Source organism: Cupressus sempervirens, chromosome 2, assembly GCF_028749045.1.
Source record: "Cupressus sempervirens isolate cs-2001-9-10 chromosome 2, ASM2874904v1, whole genome shotgun sequence".
Lineage (NCBI taxonomy): Eukaryota > Viridiplantae > Streptophyta > Pinopsida > Cupressales > Cupressaceae > Cupressus > Cupressus sempervirens.
Window position 1 is genome coordinate 268,352,591 of NC_143119.1, and position 25,015 is coordinate 268,377,605.

Genomic DNA, 25,015 nt, shown 5'->3' on the forward strand with positions numbered 1-25,015 from the left:
GAATAGGAGCTACTAGCGGCAGAGAATAGTGGTTATGCCAGGATTCGACACCTCTTCACAGGGCACGATAATGGATTACCGTGAGAGTTCACACCATGCCATCGATTCATTGTCAACACAAACTGCAACTTTTAGCGGACAAAGGATCAACCACAACAATTGGGTATAGGAGCTAAATGGGAGCATCATACCAATGCTAAGCCACATTTAGCGACTCGTATACCTGAGGACTGAGAATATCGCATACTTGTCATTACTGTGGTGACTAGGGTATATAAAGATGTCGGTAGCTAATAAAATGTGGCAACACATTAGTCATAGGTATTATTCATCACGAACCAAACATACAGACAACTAAAACTTACAAGTATCGAATGAAGTCTGCGAGCTATATAAGGTAGGGATTTAGAAGATGTCGTGTATACAGAGCAATTGAAACAGCCCATGAGGAAACGATCAAATGCGTGATTAAGTGTTGAAGGCACATATAAAGTCTCCATCAAGCTATATAGAATATAGGCAGAGTTGTGAATGTATAGTCAAGAGTGTTTTATATCATGGTGCCCAGTGGATGGTAAGATGTTCCCTGTCAATTCCGGGTAGGGAGGGCCTTTCTTATTGGAGATCGTGTGGGGACATATTGTGGTCCGAGGTTGGGTGGTAAAGCCCCTGACAATGTTTCACCTCTCTCAAGATGTCGGATATGAGTCAGAAAGAGATAAGCCATGCATTCAATTGTTTATCAGAAACAGGTACTATCATTTTTGTTTATGAGAAGGTAAAATTTAATTGAAGTATTTCATTGTTATCATCATTTTACTTTCATATAAATGAATATTGAATATAAGTATTTATTTAATCTTGAGAAACTGTCACAGATAAGCAATCAAAGGAAAAGAAATCCAAGACCCTAATTGATTGTGTGACAGCTGGAATCTTAATTGTTACAGTGGTATTGGATGCCCTAACTGAATCCATGGTATTGAAAGCCCTAGTTGAATCCATGGTCACGGAAGCCCTAAATTGAATCCGTCATCGCGAAAACCCTAGATAGAAATCCATTGTCGCAGAAACCCTACATAAAATCCATTGTTGTGGAAGCCCTAAATTGAATCTGTAGTCGCGGAAGCCCTAAGTGGTAAAGCAGTATCAGAAGCCCTAAATAAATCGAAGGTAATTGATGCCCTAATTGGTAAGATGATATGTGATGCCCTAATTTAAGTTATAGTGTTATATAGTTGTATTCATCAAATAATTTTTTTTTTGAGATAGTAGTCGATTTGGAAAATTGTTATAGTGTATTTGTGAACTAACCGGGTGGTTGCAGAAGCATACTTATATGATCTTCAGTCTCAATTTTCCAAGGTGTGTGATTTCAATTTCTGAAATAATTTCATCAAAAGGTATTTCAAGTATTTAGTTAAGAAATTTTTGTTTAACTAACTTTAACGGTAAATCTTCTTCATATGAACATGAATGTTGTAACTGCCTTCTTATGAAATCGAAGTTATAACTGTATTTTATGCTATGTTAGATGTTAATTTAGACCCACGAAACATGGATGTTACAGATGTGACCCTCCATGCTTCCTTCGTTCAAAAGCGATTCTCTGATGGCAATCTTTCTTCATATGGTCGTACTTGCGACAGTAGTGACACTGTACTTTCTTTTGTTGAGGGTTACCTGAAGGTTAATGTGAACCTCCCTATTGTGAGTCCTGAGATGGTTGAAATGTACCTGCAAAAGCTTGTTCTGAAGAGGACGAGGAAGCACGGCTACCAAACTGTTGCTTCCAGGGATCCTGTTGTACGAGTTTGTTGCATAAATCAGGAAACGTCAGAGCAACATTCGTAGACCTAATGTTGAGAATCTCAACAAAGTGCTCATAAGATTGTGGTAGACTCTTGAAAGTGATGACTACCATATCTTCTTCTTCCATTTTCCGACCAATAGCCTCAAGTTGATCTCGAATGTCCTTAATCCTTGTGAGATGCTTCTGTAAAGACATACTATCATCCATAATGATAGAGAACAACTGATTTTTCAAGAAGAATGCTCAATTTTTATCAGAGGTCTCATGTAGCTCCTTCAAGTGCTTCCATATGTCAGAGGTCGTCTTCCCTAAGGGAATCTAAGGCAACTGGTCATATGTAACAAACAGCTTCTCTGTTACGATCACCAAACTTGTCCTGATCAGCTACAGTTGTGGTAGGACGAGCTTCTGTGCCCAAAACCAATTTATCGAGGAGCCGATACTCAAATATAGTCAACATACGTTGCTTCAAAGTATTATAATTACTACCATTAAATCGTTGACTGCCCTCTAACATCAAGTTGGTCAAAGAGGCCATTTGCAAAAAAATGAAGTGTTAAACAAAATCAAGTACACACTTCAAAAAATAAAATTCAACATGCACGGATTTCAAAGCAAATTCTTGGTTGACCTAGAAAGATCCGACAGGTCCCCAAAAGCGCTGACAATAAACCCAAAAAGAACATGAAGTCAGATTTCAAATCCACTGGCTCGAAAATTGAGGTACACAAAAAAAGAACTGACAAAGACCCAGATAAAATCTCAAAAAAAAAACCCGCCAAGACTATGTATTAAAAAAAATTGATCCCAAAAATTAGGGTTTCGCGGTGAAACCAGCTCTAGTTAAAACTACCCTACGAACAAGAGCCAAAAAGATTTGTAGAAAACAAGAGCGTCAGAAATTTGTTGCTGGAGCAAAATCGCAAGCCAAACCAAGAAAACAAAACGTGATCAAAAGAAGATCACAAGTGACGAACAAAAACCCGAACAGACAAACTGCGCCTGAAGGGAGATCATAGTAGAGGTAAATCGCGAGCAGAGACAGGTCGCGAATATGAGCAAAATCACGAATAGAAAGAGCAGAGAACAAAACTGTCGATTTACCCACAAACTTTTGATCAAACCTTGCAATTTCTAATGTGAGAACAGTTCCCACGATCTATGAATAATTTGGAAGAAATTTGACCAAGATAATTTCAAAAAAGAAATTATAAATTTCTCAAACAAACTATTCAACCTTGCTCTAATACCATAAAATAGTAGATGCAAGAGCAGATAGATTTTAATGACTTGCTTCATATTTACAATGAGCAACACGCTCATATATACAACACCAAATATTTACAAAATAGCAAGTATCTAATATTAGACTACTACAATATAGGAACAAAATAGCAAGTATCTAATATTAGACTGCTATCCTCAGCATTAAAGGAAACATTCAAAATATTCTAATAACTAATACTGGAGAGGGCATTTTAAACATTTGCACCAAATTCTATGAAGCTTATCGGAGCTTTCTCAAATCTTGTAATTTTTTAACATTTTTTTATTAATAAAAATGTTTTTTTTTCTTGCCATTTTTCGTAAGAACGAATAGCACAATAAATAATTATCTTTTGAAAAGTTTCAAAATATATATAAATTCATAAACCATGCATCAAACTTAAATGTTTGAAAAATAATTAAATATGATTGGCCGAATTAATTGACTCTTTGCATTCAATGAATGCGATAGTATCCTGCCTATGGCAAGAACTAATAATAATCTAAATGGATTAATAATAATGAATTTTAATTAATATTGTTATAAAATGGTATATTATTGTGATATAATATATATATTAATATAATACATAATCTAAACATTGTTATGAGCCATATTATAAATAAATTATAGAACAAATACAAGCAACAAATGAGTGGCGTACTCTCACTACCACGAGGTATTTAGAGGAGAAGTTCAATGGAGGTGATATAACAGTTAGGGAATAAAGACAAAGGCAATTAACGTGTATTCACGTCAAACCCAATAACCAGCGTCACTAAGGAAGGCATCGAATCAGAGTATTGGAAAGTACAAAATAGCAGACAAAATCCATATACCAGCATGGAAGCCGGCATTCAGATATTTAGAACTTAACATAACAAACATCCACCACAGCAACAGCTGAAACGTCCAAATCACTTACTGTACACAATCAACGACAAGACAGCTCAATAGTGGGAAAAATCAGGGAAGTCTAAGAGCGAGTAGAAAGGAGAATATCATGGGATATAAAGAAATAATAAAGAAACAATCAATGTCACATTAAGACAAGTTCTGGGAACTGAATAGCATCCACATCACTTGGGCATTATAATGGCAGCATAAATTTGGGCAAACAATCATATAGAAACAAAAAGATCAGTAAGGCACAAACATTTCATCGCTCAACAAATAGAAGGATAGTCATGAATCAAGAGAAGCTTCAGTGCAAAGGAGAATATTACATCTTTATATTATCATGGATCTGCTCTGTTGACAGAGTTGCCTAGTGACTTATCTAGTGACACGTGATCTAAATGCGGTAATTAGACACAACCAAAAGATTGTGCATTTATAGACTCATATCATATGTTTCATTCCATTATATATCAAATTGGATATGCATAGTACAGGACAGCACCTTCAGCCTCATCAGTTATAAGCAATCCAACAACAATCTGAAATAGCAATACATTACTTCTAATGATACTTTTATATTAGGAAGTTGGGGTACTCAAACTCCCATATCAGATAAGTGCAAACTACTGCCAGAAAGCAGTAAAATCAATCCCACTGACTATCTCAGATATAGCATCATCATATTTTCACTATATTAATATTATTCATAGTGTATAAAACATTTGCATACTAGACATTGCTATTAAATTCTATTTTAATCATATATCAAAAATAGCAGTTGGTAATTGCTGTAACATCCATTACTTAATTTAATTACAACTAATTGCTATAATAAGAAAGAGAAGCATATAGTTGTCCCTATTTCTTGGCTTACTCAAGTAGGGGACATTACAGTAGGTAAGAAGTCTTAAGGCAATTGAAGATCATCACCTTGGTCTTGCTCAGGTTCACTGTTAGCTGTCAAAGATCAGAGAAAGAAGCAAGGCCATAAAAGAGTCTCTAAAGCCCTTCCGGAGAGAAGGCCATGAGGACCACATCATCCATGAAGAGTAAGATAGATTACAATCCCTAGGGTAAGTAACAATCATCCCCAAGGAGGGAGTGTGCCTACAGGAACCCATCCAACACATCAATGTCGAGCCCAAACAAACTGGGAGACAAAGGGCAGCCCTATTTCACCCTAATGTGCTACGGATTAAGTCCGAGATCCTGTAAGGGTTCTTGATGCAACCACCCACCATCTCAAAAAGTCTCATCACAGCACTCAAAAGAATCATGGAGATACCAATGTCTCGCAGTCTCTAGAATAAAGTTGTTCTAAGAATTGAGCGAACACCTTAGGGAAATTCGCAAAGAAGCATGGAAAGGGGAGAGAATCCAATGGATGGTGTGATGGGGGAAAGAGTGGAGGGCAGCCTCCCAAATGGAAGTGGTGAGGCAATCAAACTAGGATGAGGTGCTCTTGTGCGGGGGGAAGCAATACAAAGGAGGCAGCCCCCTGAGTTTGTAATATCCTGATCCAGATATTTACTGATTTTTCTTTTCCTGATATAATCAGCAATAAAACTTTGTGGATAATTTCCAGCACAATCGTAAACAGTAGAAATACTAACCGGCACTTATCCAGCCTCTTTAGGAATATTATATTTGGATTCAATTATAAGAACATGCAATACGAGACAACAATAAAACCAACGGTTCTCCACAAGATAACAATTAGTTATTTCCAAAATAACATTCAAGATGTCGAACATATAACCATGAATTACAAACTGATGGGATGAAACCAGAAAATTCTTATAATTCCTTAAACAACATTATTGCATTATACAGCAGCAAAATAACAACCAGCAACTAAAACGTTATTGTATTATAAAACAGCAATACAATAACCAGCTAACCACAATCCAATCTTATACACAGATTTTACAGTCAATGTAATAACCCCAATAGGTTATAACTTCTTCAAACACCAAAAATCTTTATATTTCAGTTGTTTGACATTTCGTCAAACACTTTGCAAGCAAGCTCTGATACCACTGTAATGACCCACCTCAAATCTGCCCTCAAAAATGCTGATGAAAGCTCAAGGAATTTCATCAAACAATTCACATGCAAGGGACGTATGACTGATATAGTATTTCAGCTAGCTTCAAATGACTTTTTCTTCAATTTGCATCAATGAGAATCTTGTGCTATAAGACTATAATGGACTACACAATGACCTAACATGAGTGTGCTACTAATTTTGACAATATTCAGTGCATATATATGATCTAAGCATGAGAAATGAACACCTACAGCCAACTGGCATTTTTACAAACAGTTGGTATGCAAACTAACTAGCTGATAAATAATGATATTAAATTGCTTAAATGACACCAGCAACTATTATCTTCTTAATTGCAATGAAAAAATACAATGCTCATGAAATATGGCCAAGACTTTGGCATTTGCATGGATTACAAAATGATAATGCTGGTATAATGCACACTTACAGCTGAAAGCTTGTAACACCCTAAAAAGCAATACTAACAAAAGAACCTGATGGCTGTAATAATTTCCTTCAATGCTGCCCCTTCTGCTTTGCTTTTTTCGAACTGCTTTTTCAGCCTGCTTTTTCGGTTTTGCTTTTTCGACCTACTTTTTCAATTCTACTTTTTCGGACTGCTTTTTCGTACCCGCTTTTTCAGCCTGCTTTTTCGGTTCCGCTTTTTCGGACTGCTTTTTCGTTTCTGCTTTTTCGGATTGCTACCCTATTGAATCTCAAGACCATATCTTTCAATGGCGTCAAGATTTTCAGCTTGAAGGGATTTCGTCCTTCAAACTATTGAGACATAACCTCCAAAAAATTCTCCAATTTCTTTGATATTCCCAACCATGCTTAAAAGAAGCTCTTCCATTTCTTTTATAGTATTTGTAAATCTCCTTCCGTCGACTTGGACTTTAGTTATTGTAAAAGACAATTCCATGAAATGTCCCGATTAATCTGCTCAGAATTTGATAGGCTCGAACTTACGACATAACTTGTGTAATTCTAGATTGTGTTTCATTCTCCACAATATCAGTGGCCACTATGAATTTCATTATTCTAGAGATTGGTCGCTGATGATGGCAAACTCGTGAACTATTATGACCAAGAACAATTTGATTTCTATTGTTTTCTGTAACTCGTGGCCCCTTCCTTGACATGGATGAAGATACTGCTGACGTGAGTGACTCGACTCCAGTTTGCTACTGCGCTTGGGAGAACTTGGTATCTAATACCACCGTGATTCTGTAGTGAGGATCTAAGTCACAAGGTTAGGGTTCGAGTTCGTCGAGTTCGAGTTCGAGTTCGAGTTCGGCGACAATGAAATTTGGATGAAGTTTGTCAAGGAAAAAAATTGAAAATAAATTCGACATTAAATTCGCTATATATATATATATATATATATAATTTTTTTAACAATATATAAATATAAATCAATTGAGTTGTCAAAATAATTTTAAAATGCTAATATTAAATTATAAAATTAAATCGTCAAATGTTTTATTTTATTATTAAAACAAAATAAAAGTAATTAATTGTAAATGACTATAAATAGAAGTCACTTATTTAATTATTTATAAATAAATTAACATAATAATAATAAATTTAAAAATAATGCTATATAAATGTAGTCAAAGTTAATCTATCAATTTTGTGAAAAAGTTTATATTGGTCGCTAGGTTTTGATAGATTTGCAACGGAATTTTCCTTCCAGGCTCACGGCACAACAATTTTTTTCGTACAAGGTGTGACAATTTGTTTTGTTGAATACTTCATTTTTGCCCTCATTATTTTCCGACTGCCCGAAAATTGGCTTTCGTAAAACCTATTTAGAAGTGTTCTAGTTAAAACTAAATCGTATATTGTTCGTTTTTGTCGCAATTTTTGCTCAAATAGGCTTATACACTTATCAATGCAACTAGTAATGGTTTTTTTGTGAATCTTGAACATAAAAGCATACAAACTTTGTGCCAAATGAATTTATAGATGAACTTGAATGAACGTTTTTAAGTTTATATAAGTTCGGTGATTTTCGAACTTCATACACAAAGTTCGACGAACCTTGTGACACGAGGATGTATCTCGCCTTCGCTCAACACTTCCGCTAGGTACCGGCAACTCTGAATATTCCTCTCTGGACTCCACCGCTCTATTCTTCCTACCGTACCTTCTAAACTTCCTGCGACTGCAGTCACACTACCTGGGAAATGATGTGAATCACGTCTTTGGCTCAACTCGTGAATCAATGCTAGTCTATACACTAACACTACAACTAATTGTTAGTACCTCTATCCTGTCTGACTAGGATGAGGTATTGCCACGGCTATTTTTCTTCCCAAAAATGCAGAGAACAACCCATACATTTGCCAGTTTGAAGATTCTATCTACTGTCGTGGATGGCTACAATTGTCGCCACTCTTAGCCGTCCCAACCTTATCTTATGCAGATATCGACCTGTGTGGTGCTGAAACTCAATAACTTTAATCACCAGTTATGTACTGGAGCTACAACCTCTAGATATTGATGAATCATTCCATTTCTTAATTCTGAAAGTGTCACGTGAATGCTAGTTTTGCGTCCAAACTCACCTTTTCTTCTCAGATATTTAAATGACATAGCATTTCATGGTAATATGATTTGCAGCTTAACAAATCTCACTCTCCAAATACCTTCAGACCTTGTAATATTTCAAGAAATGCTGATAATATAACCTTTTTCCAAACAAGTTAAAATTTGAACTGCAATTGAAACCTCCAATAAGACCTAACAGGGTAGTATTCCCTGAAAATATGTTTCACAGGCTGGCAGGATGCACAAGCTCTGATACCACTGTAATATCTTGATCTGGATATTTATTGATTTTTCTTTTCCTGATATAATCAGCAATAAAACTTTGCGGATAATTTCCAGCACAATTGTAAACAGTAGAAATACTAACCGGCACTTATCTAGCCTCTTTAGGAATATAATATTCGGATTCACTTATAAGAACATGCAATACAAGACAACAATAAAACCAATGGTTCTCCACAAGATAACGATTCATTATTTCCAAAATAACATTCAAAATGTGGAACATATAACCATGAGTTACAAATTGAGGGGATGAAACCAGCAAACTCTTATAATTCCTTAAACAACATTGTTGCCTTATACAGCAGCAAAATAACAACTAGCAACTAAAACGATATTGTATCATACAACAGCAATACAATAACCAACCACAATCCAATCGTATACACAAATTTTACAATCAAATTGGAAAACAAGAGAAGAACCTTTAAGCACAATCGAGACACCTAAAATGATATCTACACAGACAATGGGTTTGCATCCACTACCTACCTGCACGAGGAGCTACGTCCTCACACTGGCTAAAAGCTTAAGCTTTTTGAATAACTCTCACAGGAGAGAACTGAACATCAAATTAATAAATCAAGCATGCCCAGCCATGAGTCTCTTTCCCGTTTTAATGCACAAACTAAGACTCTTTGACTCCCCTCTGGCCTTTGTCCCATTCTTGTGACTCTTCAACTTCTCTCTAATAAATTGTCTTATTCCTCCTCATCCTCTTGTGACCACATAGAATATTAATTTGACCTTTAACAATAAATCTCCAGCTTACATAGTCAAACTTAATATTGTAAATTTGTTCTTTCTTAATAATTCTAACATCCCCAAAGAAAGGACATTACAAAGTTGCATGTTGAAGAGGGCCTAGTCCCTATCATCGAAGCTAAGGGAGGTACAGGAAGGGGGGGGCAAGGTCAAGGAAGAGGACCACGGGGGCAGGCAAGGGTGAAGGAGGGGGGAAGGGAAGGGGAAGACCTAAAAGGTGAGGCAAAGGAGGGTGTGGTCGATGAGGGGAAGGCAAGTGATGTTGAAGTGATTGAAAGATGGTGAAAGAGGAGTCAGCAAGGCATAGTACACAACGCTCAAACCCCCACAGTGAGGCGAACAAGAGAATGAACCAGAGTCGAGGAAGCTGGGAAGTTCGTTCAAAATCACCCAGTCCGAGAACTTACACAACTGAAGCAAGTGGCGGCCATACCTCGTAAAGGGGCCGAAGGAATTATAGGAGAGCCTCTTGAAACATAGAGGTACAAATCGAATCTCACACCCAATCATGGAGAGGAATCTACAAATCTCTAGTCCATGCATTAAAGTCACAACAATAAGAATGTCCACCAAATCAAAAAATCTAATAATGTTATCAAACAAGTTCGTAAACGAGCTTCTAACACATTGTGAATAGCATACATAGAGGAGGGTGGTGGAAAGTAGCAAACTGCACTGAAAAGGTCTCTAAGGCAAGAAGCCCCTTGGCACACATGGATCCACATAAATCTAGCAAAATAGTTTGAGTCGTAGTTTGAAATATCATCGACTTATTGGCAAGAAGTTTAGCACAGCAATAGTTTGTGTCAAGATGTCATCATGTTTGTATCCCAAAAAGGTTGTTGACATATCACCAAAAAATACCAAACTTAACGGAGATAATTAAAAATTTATTGTGGAATCCACCAAACTTATCACCCACGCTTGTAAAAAGATTGAAATGACCAAGCAAGAGGCTAGTTTTGTTTGCTTTCTTTTGCAAAGAGAATTCAAAGAGGGTAGAGAGGTTTGGAAGGAGAAAGGCCATCATTTGCAGCCTTCTAGACCGATTTATTATGTGGATTTGGAGCGGATTCGAAGAGATCTTTCAAGAAAATTCAGATTCATAAGTAACTTTCAAAATTCTCTCTTTTGTTTTAAAATCGTTGTCTTGTAGTAAATACATCCAAGTTTATAACATTTCCAATCTACTCTTAACTCCTTTTTGAAGTTAATGAATAAGATCTAACATAGTTTTTTTAGCAAAATTTTCGTAGTTTTCTCAAAATTAATATCATAACCTACCACATTTTTTGTTTTGTTTTTTCAAATTTCAGCTATTTTTAAACTTATCTAAAGTTTTAAACTAACTATTTTTGTTTCTAGATTTCTTTATTGAATTTCTAAATTTGCGCCCTCATTTTGTATGTGACATGTGTAGGTTGATTCTTCATCAAAATGACAAATATGGATGCCTCTACAACTGGGCTGGTTGCAGGGTCTCTCGATGCCCTTGTAGATGCATGTCCATCAAGATATGTAGGAACACATCCTAAAGGGACTAGAGACAAGGCATGAGCATATGTTTTTGGAGGACCCAAATATATTACTATGATATGCATAAAATGTGAAAAAGTGATTAGTGGAGGCATATCTCATTTGAAATACCAGCTTGGAGGGATAATAAGGCATGATAGAAGGGTTTGTCAAGACACCACGAATGAAATAAAGAGAGAGATTAATGCCTTGCTGCCCAAGAGAAAACGTTGCAAAGGAAAAGGGAAGAGTTGGGCATTAGGGCAGCCATTTCTGCATCGCAAGGTATTACACTATATCCTTTTAAATAATCATTTATTATTTTACAATCATCATTATCAGTTTAGAATCTAGATTTTGCTACAACAATGATCGGTCCATAATGAAATAATGTGGGTTGTGACTAGGTATCCCAGCCAACCTTAATGAAGAAGAAGCACTTGAGAGCATGGTGGGCTCTCATCATGGCCCACAGATCTGCAAATCTACCATCCCCTCAATTTCCACTTCCATTGGTTCTAGTAGACCACCACCCCGCACATCTTCTATGGATAACTTTTTTGTGCACAGAAACACGCCTAGAGCACAGCCATCACTGGAGAGTACTAAGTGGAACAACGATGTGCATTGGCAAGTTGAAATTCAATGTGCCGATTTTTGTATCTTTTAACAACATCTTGTTCAATGTTGCAACTAGTCCCTATTGGCTGAATTTTGTAAACAGGAATTACTATTGCGGGGAAAGGGTTACAAGGCGCCTACTCCTACAAGGAGGTTAGTTGACTTGTTTTATTTTTTAAATGTTCTATAGTTTTACAATTTACTTATTTTTGTTTAATGTAAGTTTTTTTTAATTAAAATTGTGTGCTTATGTTATTTTTATTTCATGCTTGTAGGTTGCTCAAAGATGTGGTAGAAGATGAGAAAATTACAATGAAAACCAATTTGGTTGTGCTATATTTTCAGATTGATAGACAGATGGAAGAAATTGTGTAAAGATTTAAGTTTATATCAGATTTGAGACTATGTTTGAATAATGTTGACTAATAATTGATTTTGTTTGCAGGTTCAAACTTCAATATCAATTGATCTGAATTTCTTCAGATTCTATGTACTTATTTCTCAGTAATATAATGGAGATATACTTCACTTTGAGATGCTTATAATACTTCAGATATTCTCTGCATTTATCGATTTCAATGCCTAGCAATATTGGGCAGATCGAGTATATGTATTAATGAAGGGTGACAATGAATGGGAATGTCTCCGAATGAAGACATGACCATTCACAGTCACACCTGTTCAATGGTTGATTATCGTACCCGATCAGTATTAGTTAGACATAACAAAGGTCTAAACATATACTAACGACCATAACAGAGTCATTCCTTTCTCAGCCCGATAATGATATAATGCAGATTGATATTGATCTAAATAATATGTTTTGATTATTACTGAGACACGATCTCAGATGAATATATATGTGAACATCGGTTTAGATGCAGTGATTATTATATGCAGAATACTATTCAATGGGGTTATATATGTGTGTGTGTATCAGTATGTAGAACATATTGGTATATATATACATATGTATGCATTTTCATATCATCGATCACAAAGATTTATCTAACCGAAGCTACATCCTTTAACACTCCCTCTTAGCTAGGGAAGACAAAGTACACATATATATATTCATACATCAATATGTTCTCCTTATTTAAAAATGATATCACCTAGCTTGTGATATTAAAGGAAATACTTGAGAACATCAAGTCACGTGATATTCTTTTCAGTTATGGTATGTGCACTGACATCGAGTCTCATGAGGTCTACCATAAGAGATCATGGTAAATCCATAGATATTAAGTCTCATAATATCCACCATGATAAGTAAACATAAAGATCTTCCACCGATATCACATCTCATGATATTCATCATGATAGTAGTCTAATCATTATAAAGTTGTCACCTTAAAATGTCAGCAATTCATAGTTAAAAGATTGTCACCTTTTAATAATGTATATAGGATAAACCCATAAATCATATAGTCACACATAAGATTAAAGAGTTCACACTTACATCTTTATATAACTATTAATATAATTTTGAGACTCAATTTCAGAAACTTACATTTCAACCATACCAAGTTTCTTTATGAAGTGATCAACTTTCACTTATGGAAGGGACTTGGTGAGAATGTTAGTTGTTTGATCACTAGTATTAATATACTCCAACTGGATAGCTCTTCTTTCCACCATGTCTCTTACGTAGTGGTAAGATATCTTTATATGCTTTGATCTATCATGAAATACCGGATTCACAAATAATTTGATGAAACTTTGATTATCACAATGAATGATGGTAGGCTTCAGAGGCTCACCAAATAGACCTACAAGCAGTTTTCTAACCCACACTACTACTCTCGCTCCCATTGCTGTTGCAATGTACTCTGCTTTGATTGAACTCTAAGAAACTGAAGATTGCTTCCTACAAATCCACGAGATCATAGCTGATCCTAAACTGAAACAACATCCTAAAGTGTTTTTCCGGTCTATCACACTTCCAGCCCAATCAGACTCAATACTTCCATGTAGTTCCAAACTATTATTCTCATATTTAAGTCCGTATCCAATGGTACCCTAAAGATACCTCAATATATGCTTCACAGCAACAAGATGTACTTCTTGAGGTTCACACATGAACTGGCTCAATGCATTTACAACATAGCAGATATTCGGTCAAGTATTCACAAGGTACATCAGAGATCCAATTATTTGTCTATATGGAGTAGGATCTACTAGTGTGGATTCGACAATTACTTCTTTTAGTTTGTGTAAATTGGTCTCCATAGGTGTTGACATAGGTCGACAGTTCCACATTCCAAATCTTTTCAGAATATCAATAGTGTTCTTCTCTTGATTTAGAAAAATATTCCCTAACTTATGTCATACTTCTAGTCCAAGGAAATAATGAATCCCTAAGTCCTTCATGTCAAATTCAGAAGCCAATTCCTTATTACACTGATTAACGAGGTGGTCTTCTCCTATAATTAGAAGGTCATCAACATAAAGAATTAAAATCAACATATCACCATTAGTCACTTTAAAGTAAAGATTTGGATCAGCGTCATTCTTGGAGAATCCAAGACTTGGTATATATTTGTCAATACTTTCATACTAGGCTTGAGGAGCCCGTTTGAGTCCATATTGAGCTTTCTTCAATTTAAAAAAATGAGTAGCTACATCATGAATCACAAAGCCTTCAGGTTGCTCCAAATATACTTCTTCCTCAATAGTTCCATTTAGAAAGGCAATTTTTACATCCATTTGATGGATTTTCCAACCTTTGGCAGCTGCAATGGCTAATACTACTTTGACTGAGGTATATCTAGCAACTGGTGCAAAATTTTCTTCAAAATCTATTCCTTCCTTTTGGGAGAATCCTCTAGCTAGAAATCGTGCTTTATGTTTTTCAATGCTATCATATGTAGCATACTTAACTTTGAAGAGCCATTTGGATGAAACGACAGATTTCCCTTTAGGTCTAGGAACTATATCCCAAACATCATTCTTTAGTATTGATTGATATTCTTCTATCATAGCATCTTTCCAAACTTAATGCTTGATAGCTTCAAGAACATTAGAAGGTTCACAGTTAGGAGTCTCACGTATTAAAGCATTGTATGTTAATTTGTGAGGTCTTTTGCTCTCTCTGAATATCCCTTTAGGTGCTGCAAATTGATCCCCTTTATTATCTTTCTTGCCCAAAGTGGCCTTTTAGGATTATTGTCAAGATTCTCTTCTTGAATCTTAGGAAGGATCTCATATTCATTTGTAGTCTCTTCAAGGTACTCCCTCTAAATCTCAGGAGTAGGAACCCCTTCAATGGATTAGATGTATCATATATCTCTATTTCATTTGAACCTTTACCTCTTTTGAAAGCAATGTCTTCTTCAAATATGACATCTCTACTGAGTTCTATTTGTTTTTGTCCAAGTAAGTATACTCTATAACCCTTTGCAGATTCGCTATAACCAATAAGAATTCCTTTCCTTCCAATAGGTTTTAATTTTGTCCTTTTCTCTTTAGGTACATGGATATAATAAACTAGACATCCAAATATTCTCAAATGACTAATGTCTGGTTTTACACCAAAAAAGGCTTCTTCAGGGGTTTTGTTGTCCAAATAGGAGTGAGGACATCTATTTTGAACATAGACAGTTGTATTAGATGCTTCAGCGCAAAAAGACATGCTCAAATATTGATCATATATCATAGCCCTAGCAGCTTCTATAATAGTTCTATTTTTTCTTTCAGCAACCCCATTCTGTTGAGGGTTAAAGGGAACTGTGAACTCCCTCTTAATCCTAGAACTCGTACAAAATTCTTTGAATATCTCAGAAGTGTATCCTTTCCCATTATCTGTTCTTAGAATTTTGATTTTCTTTCCTGAGGAGTTTTCAGTGATAGCTTTGAATTCTCTAAACTTCCTAAGAATCTCTTCAGATTCCTTGCATTTAAGGAAGTATATCCATGTCTTCCTTGAAAAGTCATCAACAAATATCACATAGTACAAGAATTCTCCTATGGATGGTGTCAACATGAGTCCATATAGGTCAGAGTGTATTAATTCTAACACATCTTTAGTTTTACTCAAACTAATATGAAATGAATTTTTTTGTTTTTCCCCAAGGCACAACCTTTACAAGTTTCAATATGAATTTGACTTAATTTAGGTAGTCCAGTTACTAACTTCCCCATGGAGTTGAGGGCACGAAAGTTGATATGACCTCTCCAATGCCAAATTCCATTTGAGTCTAAGGTCTCATGAATAAGAGCTTGGTTTGATTTAGTGCAAAGTTCATATAGTAGTCCTTGTCTCGCACCTATGGTTTAAGCCTTCTTTATAGTTGAATTCCTTACCCATGCTAGTACTTTGCCTTCCATGAATGTAACTCTATATCCATCATCTTCAAGGGCTGATATAGGTAATGTTTCTTTTAATACATGGTACATACAATACTCCAGAGAGTTGAATAGAGTTTCCTGATTTTAGTTTCATAATTCTGGTCTCAATCCCTTTCACAGAATGTGCAAAATCATCTCCATTTGTAACTTCTTCATCTGTTTCTATTTGCATGCTTTCTAGATTGTCTCAATATCTTGTGATGTGTCTTGAAGATCCACTATCAATTATCCAAGTGTTGGATTTGTTTGATACTTGACTAGACAAAGCTGAGTGGAAGGCATACTTCTCAGGATCTTGATCTTCTATTGACTTATCAATTTTGGCAAATGATGCTTGAAGTTTTAATCGATCAAGGCAACTTAGTACATAATGTCCATATTGGTTGCATCCGAAACATTGAATTTTAGACAGGTCTTTCTTTTGTTTTGAAGATCCCTTTCCATGAAATTTTCCTTTTCTTTTAAGGTTCTTCTTCTTACCCTTCTTATGAGAGTTGGTATTGAGTACATCAATGTCTTCATCTATAGACTTTTGTTTTCATTTAGTCATCTATCTCGACTCTTCTTGAAGACAATCAGATCTTAATCGATCCAATTTTGGAAATTTAGATCTCGCACTTATACCCTGTACAAATGGTTCCAATGAATTTGGTAGTCCTCCTAATGCTATTAGAGATAACTCTTGATTGTCAATTTCATATCCAACTAATGACAATTGATCTCTTAATTCAGTGATTCTCATGAAGAAAGCATTTACTGATTCTCCTTTATTCATGGTTATATGATTCATTTGTCGCTTAAGGTCAAGTTTTATGCCAGTATTATTAACTAGAAATGCATTTTTAACGGCCTTGAACATGCAATATGTTGTTTCATGTTTTGCTACAATAGGTACTATATGATTATGAACTGCATCCACTATAATTTTCATGGCTTTCTCATTCTACTCAATCCATTGAGTTTTCTCTAGATCATCTTGTGGTTATTCCTTTTCTTCTTTAACAAAAGATTCTAACTTGTTCTCTTTTAGCATCATTATTATTCGAAGTTTCAAAGATGCAAAGTTGTCAACATTTGCAAGACGGTCCTCAAACCTTATCATGTTTGACATCTTAGAAGAATAATATGTGACTGTAATTCAAGGTATAAATCTGAATTCTCAAACTTAAACTAATCGTTCCTTAACTAGGCTCCGATACCCTTTAAAGATTTTAGTTTAGATCAGATTCGAGACTAAGTTTGAATAATGTTGACTTATAATTGATTTTGTTTGAAGGTTCAAACTTCAATATCAATTGATCTTAATTTCTTCAGATTCTATGTACTTATATCTTAGTAATATAATTGAGATATACTTCAATTTGAGATGCTTGTAATACTTCAGATATGATTTGCATTTATCGATTTCAATGCCTAGCAATATTGGGCAGATCGAGTATATTGCTAGGCATTGAAATCGACAAATTGTACTATCATAAATTTTTTGGTTTCTTGCATGGATCATGTGGCCTTTTTGAAATCCTTGGATACCTTGGACAAGATAAAGATAGTTGAGATTTCAGCTCTGATCTTAGAGCAAGTTGTGATGGAGGTGGAGGTTGCTAATGTGGTGAAACATTTTTTTGGTCTCCTTGTGCAGTGCATGTCCTTGACCTCCTTTTGGAGGACATTGGAAAATTGGATTGGGTGAGACTAGTTGTAGAGGATGTCAGAAAGGTGACAAAATATATCTACAATCACCTTTGGGTTTTTCGCCTGATGAGAGAATACACTCATGGGAAGAAATTGGTTAGACCTACTATCACAAAGTTTGCAACAATTTTCTTAATGCTACAAAGTGTTATTAGTTCTTTGACTTCTTTGAAGCAATTGTTTGAGCCGATCATAGCTAGACTCAAGCTATTCAAGGAAGCCTAATGGACAGAGTGTTGCATACATCGTCTTTGACAAATCTTTTTTGATGGTGCTACAGAAATTGTTAAGGTAACTTGGAAAATTCAAAAGTTAAATAAAAAAAATTATTATTCAATAATCAAGTCTTTCATTATTAATTTTTAACTCTAGTCTCTAATTAACAATAATCTTTTCTACTTTTGAATTGTAGGTGACTAAGCCCTTGGTTAAAGTTTTCTGCTTGGTAGAGCAGAATCAAACCCCTATGGGGTATCTTTATGAGGCCATGGATACAGCCAAAGAGGATGTAAAAAATTACTACAAGGGCGGCAGCCTAAAATTTGGACCCATATGGAAAATTATTGATAGGGGGTAGAACAATCAGCTCCACCAATCCATTCATGTGGTGGGATACTTCCTGAATCCTTGTTTTCGCTTCTCTTCATCCTATGGGGATTCCAACGGAGAGGTCAAGGAGGGCTTCGTTAATTGCATGCAGAGGATGGTACTTGAGGTTGAGGTGAGAAACCTCATTGTGGCCAAGAAGGAAGTGTATCAAAATGCAACGAGAAAGCAATTCTCCTCAGCCTTGGCACGAAAGGAACAAACTCTCAAACCCCAAGTACAATATTTGGATTTTTGGTGTCTTTTGCATGCATGATAAGTGGATAAAAACTAAGTTACTAAAATATGTTTTCACCTTGTTTTCTAACTCTTTAATATTTATCTTGCAGATGCTTGGTGGAAAAATCGGGGTGGAAATGCTCCAAATCTGCAAAAATTTGCTCTTCACATCTCATACCATGTAGCTCATCCTGTTGTGAGCGTAATTGGAGCTTATTCGAGGCAATTCAGATGAAGAAGAGGAACAAGTTAGCATGGAAATGCCTCAATGACTCAATGACCTTGTTTATGTGCATTATAACCTTAAGTTGTGCATAAGAAAGGTAGAGTTAGTACCACTTGGTCCACTTAATTTGGATAACATATATCCCTACTCTGATTGGACATCACAAGAGAAACCTCCATTTTTCACAAATGATTTCTCTGATTTGGAGAGGCAGGCTATGGAGGAGGGTGGATTTGCAACAGGATTAGATGACATTGATAAGGAGGATGAGGGAACTAGGAGTGAGGAGGATATAAATGATAAGGAGGCCTTGCCAGAGTCAACACCTTGTACATCTAGGATGGAGGTCCAATCACAACCACAGCCACAGCACACTTCTAGGACTAGACTCCCTGCCACTCTAGTAGTTTTTACCAGAGTTACTCCAAATGGAAAGAGGAAGATGTAACCTGTTTTGATAGTGTACTTGACATTTTTATTTGGTTATAGTTTTACAAAGACAATTTTCTATTATTAGTTTTCTTTGGAGTTCAAACTATCAGACTATGGCTATGAGTCATTAGCATTCCAAATGAAGATGCCACTTCGGAAAAAGAAGAAAGCCTCAAGTTGCTTGACGACAAGCAAAATTGAGGAGGGACTATGATAACGCCGCAATAGTTCCTAATAATGAATGTAATCTCCACATAAGAAATTTATATATATTTCATGTAGTTACCTAAATGAGAAATTCATATTTTACATACATAATAATAATAACAAATAAGGAATAAGGAAATAATATATTTGAAACAGGTATATAATAATAATAGTAATAAACAATAATAATATTTGAAATTCATGCAATAACAAAATATTAAGAAATCAAAATAAACAAGTAATAATAAACTAACCTATGCACGATATCCTTACATAAAACAACTAAATCTATAATCGATTTGCAAGCTTACCATTCAAAGCACCGAAGTTGCCCTGTCCAAGAGATGTGACTGGACAACTTGAGCATCTACATGAGACCGAAGCAAGGAATGGAAGGGATAAGGAAAAGGAATATTAAAAAGGGAACTCATCTGCCAATCACCAAAATCGAACAGAACACATATCTCCACCCTCCAGCACAGAATAGTCAACAAGACAAATCGGAGGATACAGCTGACATTGGAATCAAGCAAATAACTATGAACGAGCTCCAGCCAGCATGGACGGGTCATTAGCCAATAGCAACAAGCGGAAATAATAATACGTGAGAAAAATAGAAAAGAATCGAGATCAATAACAAAGACATATTAAAATCGAACATGGCCAAATAAGAGCGGTGCAGATTCCTGAACATTGAACAACAAACAGAGTCAAACGTAAGGAAACATCATATACTATTAATAACTACCATAGTACATTAAAGGTGATGGGATTCCATATCACAAAAGATAACTAGAGCCGTGACTGTACAAAAAAAGAGGAAAATATACTATTAAGAATATGCCAGTATATTAGAAGATTAATTTAAACAGGGCAGAGATACATAACCAAGATATTACAAGTGATAATAGTGTGAACTCCTATAAGGTTACAGCATTCAACCTTAATCCGGAAGTGGGGACATTACAGAATAATGAACTTTTGCGGAAAAAAATTTGTTTCTCTACCCCTGAGATAGTAATATTAGGATAAATGCAAATGGAGTTTGATGCTCTTTTTTGCACACTCTTGGTTGCCATGAGTATGGAAAACTACAAAACCAATCTTTCAAGAGCGATAGGATATTTCTGATAACCTCACTGACAGGATTCTATGCTCACCCTAGGATAAATGCCAAGAAATACAATGCATGCCTAATAATTACACCAACTAGAGACACGCAGGCTCTGAGAAAAAAGATATCCACCTCAAAAACTGAAACTACACCAGCAAGCTTCCTTCAAATAAACAGCTTACCTTCACAATTCTGTATATATCTCCCCCAGGAGTTTTTGTAGATTTTCCACCCTTTGGCCCACCTTTGGCACTGCCATGCAAACCAAGACCATTCTTTGCTGGTGCCAATCCATCATCCATTATTTTCTTGGGGAACACCTCCTGCAATTTCATAAAATTATCTTCCCTAAACTGTTCTTTCTCATCCACCACAAGATACAGACCTGTGTCATGAAAATATTCAAGGGAAGATAAACTTCTTATAAGTACAAAAATGTAGGTAAATCCTTCCATTACAGAAAAAAATGTACATGTATTGCTTAAGAAAAAAAAATATGGTATAATAATATTTGAGCAAAAAAATTTCATTTTAATAAGCTGAATAATTATTTTAGGGAAAGCACGGAACTTATTATCAGTGTTTTAAGGCTTCCAAAATCCACAATATGATACATTCTCCTAGCTAAGGCCTCAGTAAACTATTTAGATACATCAGCTATTTTCCAAAAGAAAGAAGGATCCAAACCATTGAGTATTCAAATATTGTTCAAGTCTTTTCTAATGTTTTTCTCGAGTAAATTTATCACTCTTATTAACTCTCGTGATATATTTTGTACCAAAACAAATTGAAAAATAATTTCTTCTGTGAAAAATCACTACTAGCATGGTCCCGTGTGTCTGCTGACTGATTCTTTGCCACAGTCTCATGTAATTTTGTAATAAGCACTATGGATAATTTAGAATCTTCTCCTAAAATAGTAAGGCAGCACGAGTTTAGGACAATAAAGTTCAGCTGTTAATGAAAGAGGAGTTGAATTTACAAAGCCACCGTTTAATCATAAATTTGTCACATGGCTGCATATTTTGTCTTCCCTTCTTGTTATTTTCCGCTTAAAATTTTTCCTCCAGTATTTAGGAAATACAAAATAATTTGGCAACTATTTCAAATAAAACGGAAAAGAAAAACGTCGAACCAGTAGCTCCCAAAAGCTCAGCTAGTTTTGTTTAGAAGATAAAACCTGCTCAAAACCGCATGCGATCCTGCTTAACTGGTTGTTTTTATTAAAGAGTTTAACAAAATTTGACCAGCTGGAAAAACCATGACCCTGCAAAATAACCTAACCTGAACCGCCAATAGGAAAGGCATAATGCTGAAGCGGAGTGGGCCTGAAATCGGTGTAAACAACGTGACAAGGCTGAGAATGTAATTTACAAATCCACTCTGCAAATTCTGTGGCGTTAGACATGGTAGCGGACAGAAACACCATTTTAATAGCAGGGGGCAAGAAAATTATACTCTCTTCCCACACAACACCGCGCTCCCTGTCCTTCATGTAATGAATTTCATCAAAAATAACCCAAGCGACCTCCTTAAGAAGCTCAGAACCCCTATACAACATCCCTCTGAGAATCTCAGTCGTCATCACAAGGCACGAGGCATTGGGAGACAAACTGACATCACCCGTCATTAACCCCACGTCCGAGAACTCCTGACTGAGCTCCCTGTACTTCTGGTTGCTCAGAGCTTTCAAAGGTGAAGTGTATATTACTCTTTGCTTGTCTCTGAAGGCCATGGCGATAGCATATTCCGCTACAGCAGTTTTCCCTGCGGAAGTATGGGCGGAAACCAGCACCGACTCGTTGCGCTCAAGACACGCCACGGATACCTGCTGGAAGGGATCAAGCGTAAATGGGTAAGTTTTCGCCATGGGACCCTTGTACGAAGGATCAGAAATGCTGCCATGGACGGTTTCATCTACTGTGGAAACATAGCCCGGAGGAATTGCCACCTCGTGAATGCAAGTTCGAGCCACATTACGGCGTTTTTGATCAGCTTGCACAGCATCACCGGGAACGTCGTCTCCTTGACTTGTGTTGCTCTTGTCATCGACCTTTTCCTCTGCCTTTCGTTTACCCAAAGCTGGAGAATCCTCCATTTTCATTTCCCTTATTTAAAAGTTCCTCTTATTTTTGTCAAAAGGATTGAACTGAAGGTCAAAAATAGTTCTCTTACGCTGAGGAGTTCCAGTTACTGGAATTTCACGGTGTGCATATACTCTGAATCTTCAATGCATATTCTGCATACAAAAAATTGTATTTCCAGCTACAGAGAGTCCTCGTTGCGAGATTGTGTACCAGCTACTTAGTCTCCGCGCAAATTGCCTGCATACACAGTGTGTGTATACTGTGAACCCTCGCTGTGAATATCCTTAAAACCCTAGCTGGTCCGAAAAAGCACGGATGACTAAATTTGGAATGGGGATTCTTTTTTTAAATAGTTGAGCAGCTAAATGTGCCAATGAAGATTTCTTTGTTTTTTATCAGAGTGTCGAGCATCCGCACTGATGTAGCCCTCGAGAGACGTTTGACATTCTTTAACGTTTTACAAGCTTGTTTCAAATCTACGAGGAACAAGAGACGCAGTCATAGTTCCTCCCTAACGCGATTTTTGTTTTAAAATGCATTTGTGATTGATAGGATGATTCATATTTTGTTGTTAAATTTAGTCCTAGAAATACACTTGTGATCTAATAAGATGGCTCATATTTTGTTGTTAAATTCGTGTTATATTATTATATCTTTGGGCATTTAAATTTAAGAATAAGAGCTAAAGTTTCCAATATTGAACTAAATACTTAATATCATACTACGATCAATACATATGTTTTAGACAAATTTGCAGCTTATACATTAACAACTTAAAATATGTGCAATAAAGAAAGAAATCTATACCAATATTTGAATTATAAAATTTGAAAAAGTGATGAAGCATTTGGACTATCACATTATATGTTTAAGCATGTTATGCATGCTACTAGAGAACCATAAGTAGTTAGAAAAACTCTCCCAACTATGTAATATTCTCATTTTGATTATCATTATTCTCATTTTGATTATCAAATGGAAGTCACACCATTTTTAATCATTACATAGAGATGAATAGTAGAATAGAACAATAACAACATAAACTTATGTGTAGAGGAAAAAAGGATAGATAATATAGAGGAGGAAGAGGAAGAAAGATAAAATAATAAAATAGAGTGATACCAACATAAGTTGTGTGTGAGAGAGAGAAAGCGTGTGTGTTAAATATAATTATTTTTCTTAATAAAACAAATAGTCAAAATAAAATCATGGTTATAATAAAAAATTAAAATATATTATATTTTAATTAATGAAACTAAGAATTTAATTTTTATATTAAAACTCAACTTTGTATAAGAAAAAATGAAATGTATTGCAATATAAAAATATTTTATAAATAAAACTAATTGTTTAATTTTACACAATATTTAATGTTTTGTATTTCCAAGTTTTTCATAAAATTAAGTAACATTTAATTATGAAATAATATCTATATAATTTAATATGTACATTTATAAATAATAAATAGATGTAATAGATATAAATTTGATGTTGATGAATAAATATGATGTAATAAATAAGAAATAGAATATAACTATTTAATTTTAATACATAGTTTATAAAAACTTAATAATAATTTATATATCTTTTCGAATTGAATTATTTCTTTTTTGTGGTTATTTCCTTTAGTATTTTTTTATGTAAAATATAATTATTAATTTAATATTAAAATATATATTTAAGTTTTAAATATATTTAAACTAAATGATAAATTGTTTAAATAATTAATATTAATAATAATAAATTATATAATTTATAAATTGTAACACTTATCAATTATACATATTACAAACACTATTATAAAATATAATTTAGGTAAGAGTCTACAACACAACGGTAAATTGTGAGCTTCCTATGTGGGAGGTCTTGGGTTCAAATCTACTCAAGATTAATACTTAATTATAATAATTAATCACAACACATAATAATACTAATGAAATATAATAATAAAAATATATTATTTAATTTATTTTAATAAAAGTAAAATAATAGTAATAATTTAACTATTTTTTATTAAAAAATCAAAGTTTTAAAAAAATTAGAAATTCGAATACAAAGATATAACATATTAAAATTATATTGATATTGAGAATTAATATTGATTAGACATGTTGCGTGAGCTAGAAGATAAAATGATTGAAAAAAAATCATATCAACTTGTCACAAAAATGTGGAAAAGATAAAGTTGTAATTAATGCATAATGAAGTTGTTAGAAAATATTTGAATTTTTTGTTGAAGAAAATTAATTTTCTCCCCCACCAAAAATAGTATGGACCAATAGAATGAATGAAAAATGTGATTAAATAATGAAAAAT

At 34.9% G+C, this 25,015-nt stretch overlaps 1 protein-coding gene across 1 annotated transcript in view; it reads right to left on the reverse strand.

The window, feature by feature from the left end:
* Positions 1-23,246, reverse strand: part of HEN2 (RNA helicase, ATP-dependent, SK12/DOB1 protein) — a 193,158-nt gene extending 169,912 nt beyond the window's left edge. The window contains exons 1-2 of the mRNA XM_089813393.1: positions 21,897-23,246; positions 20,795-20,997 (exon numbers count right to left, since the gene is read on the reverse strand). Of these exons, the coding sequence (XP_089669519.1) occupies positions 20,795-20,997; positions 21,897-22,716 (1,023 nt within the window). The 5' untranslated portion in view covers positions 22,717-23,246. The remainder of the gene's footprint in view (positions 1-20,794; positions 20,998-21,896) is intronic.
* Between the last annotated feature and the right edge of the window lie 1,769 nt (positions 23,247-25,015).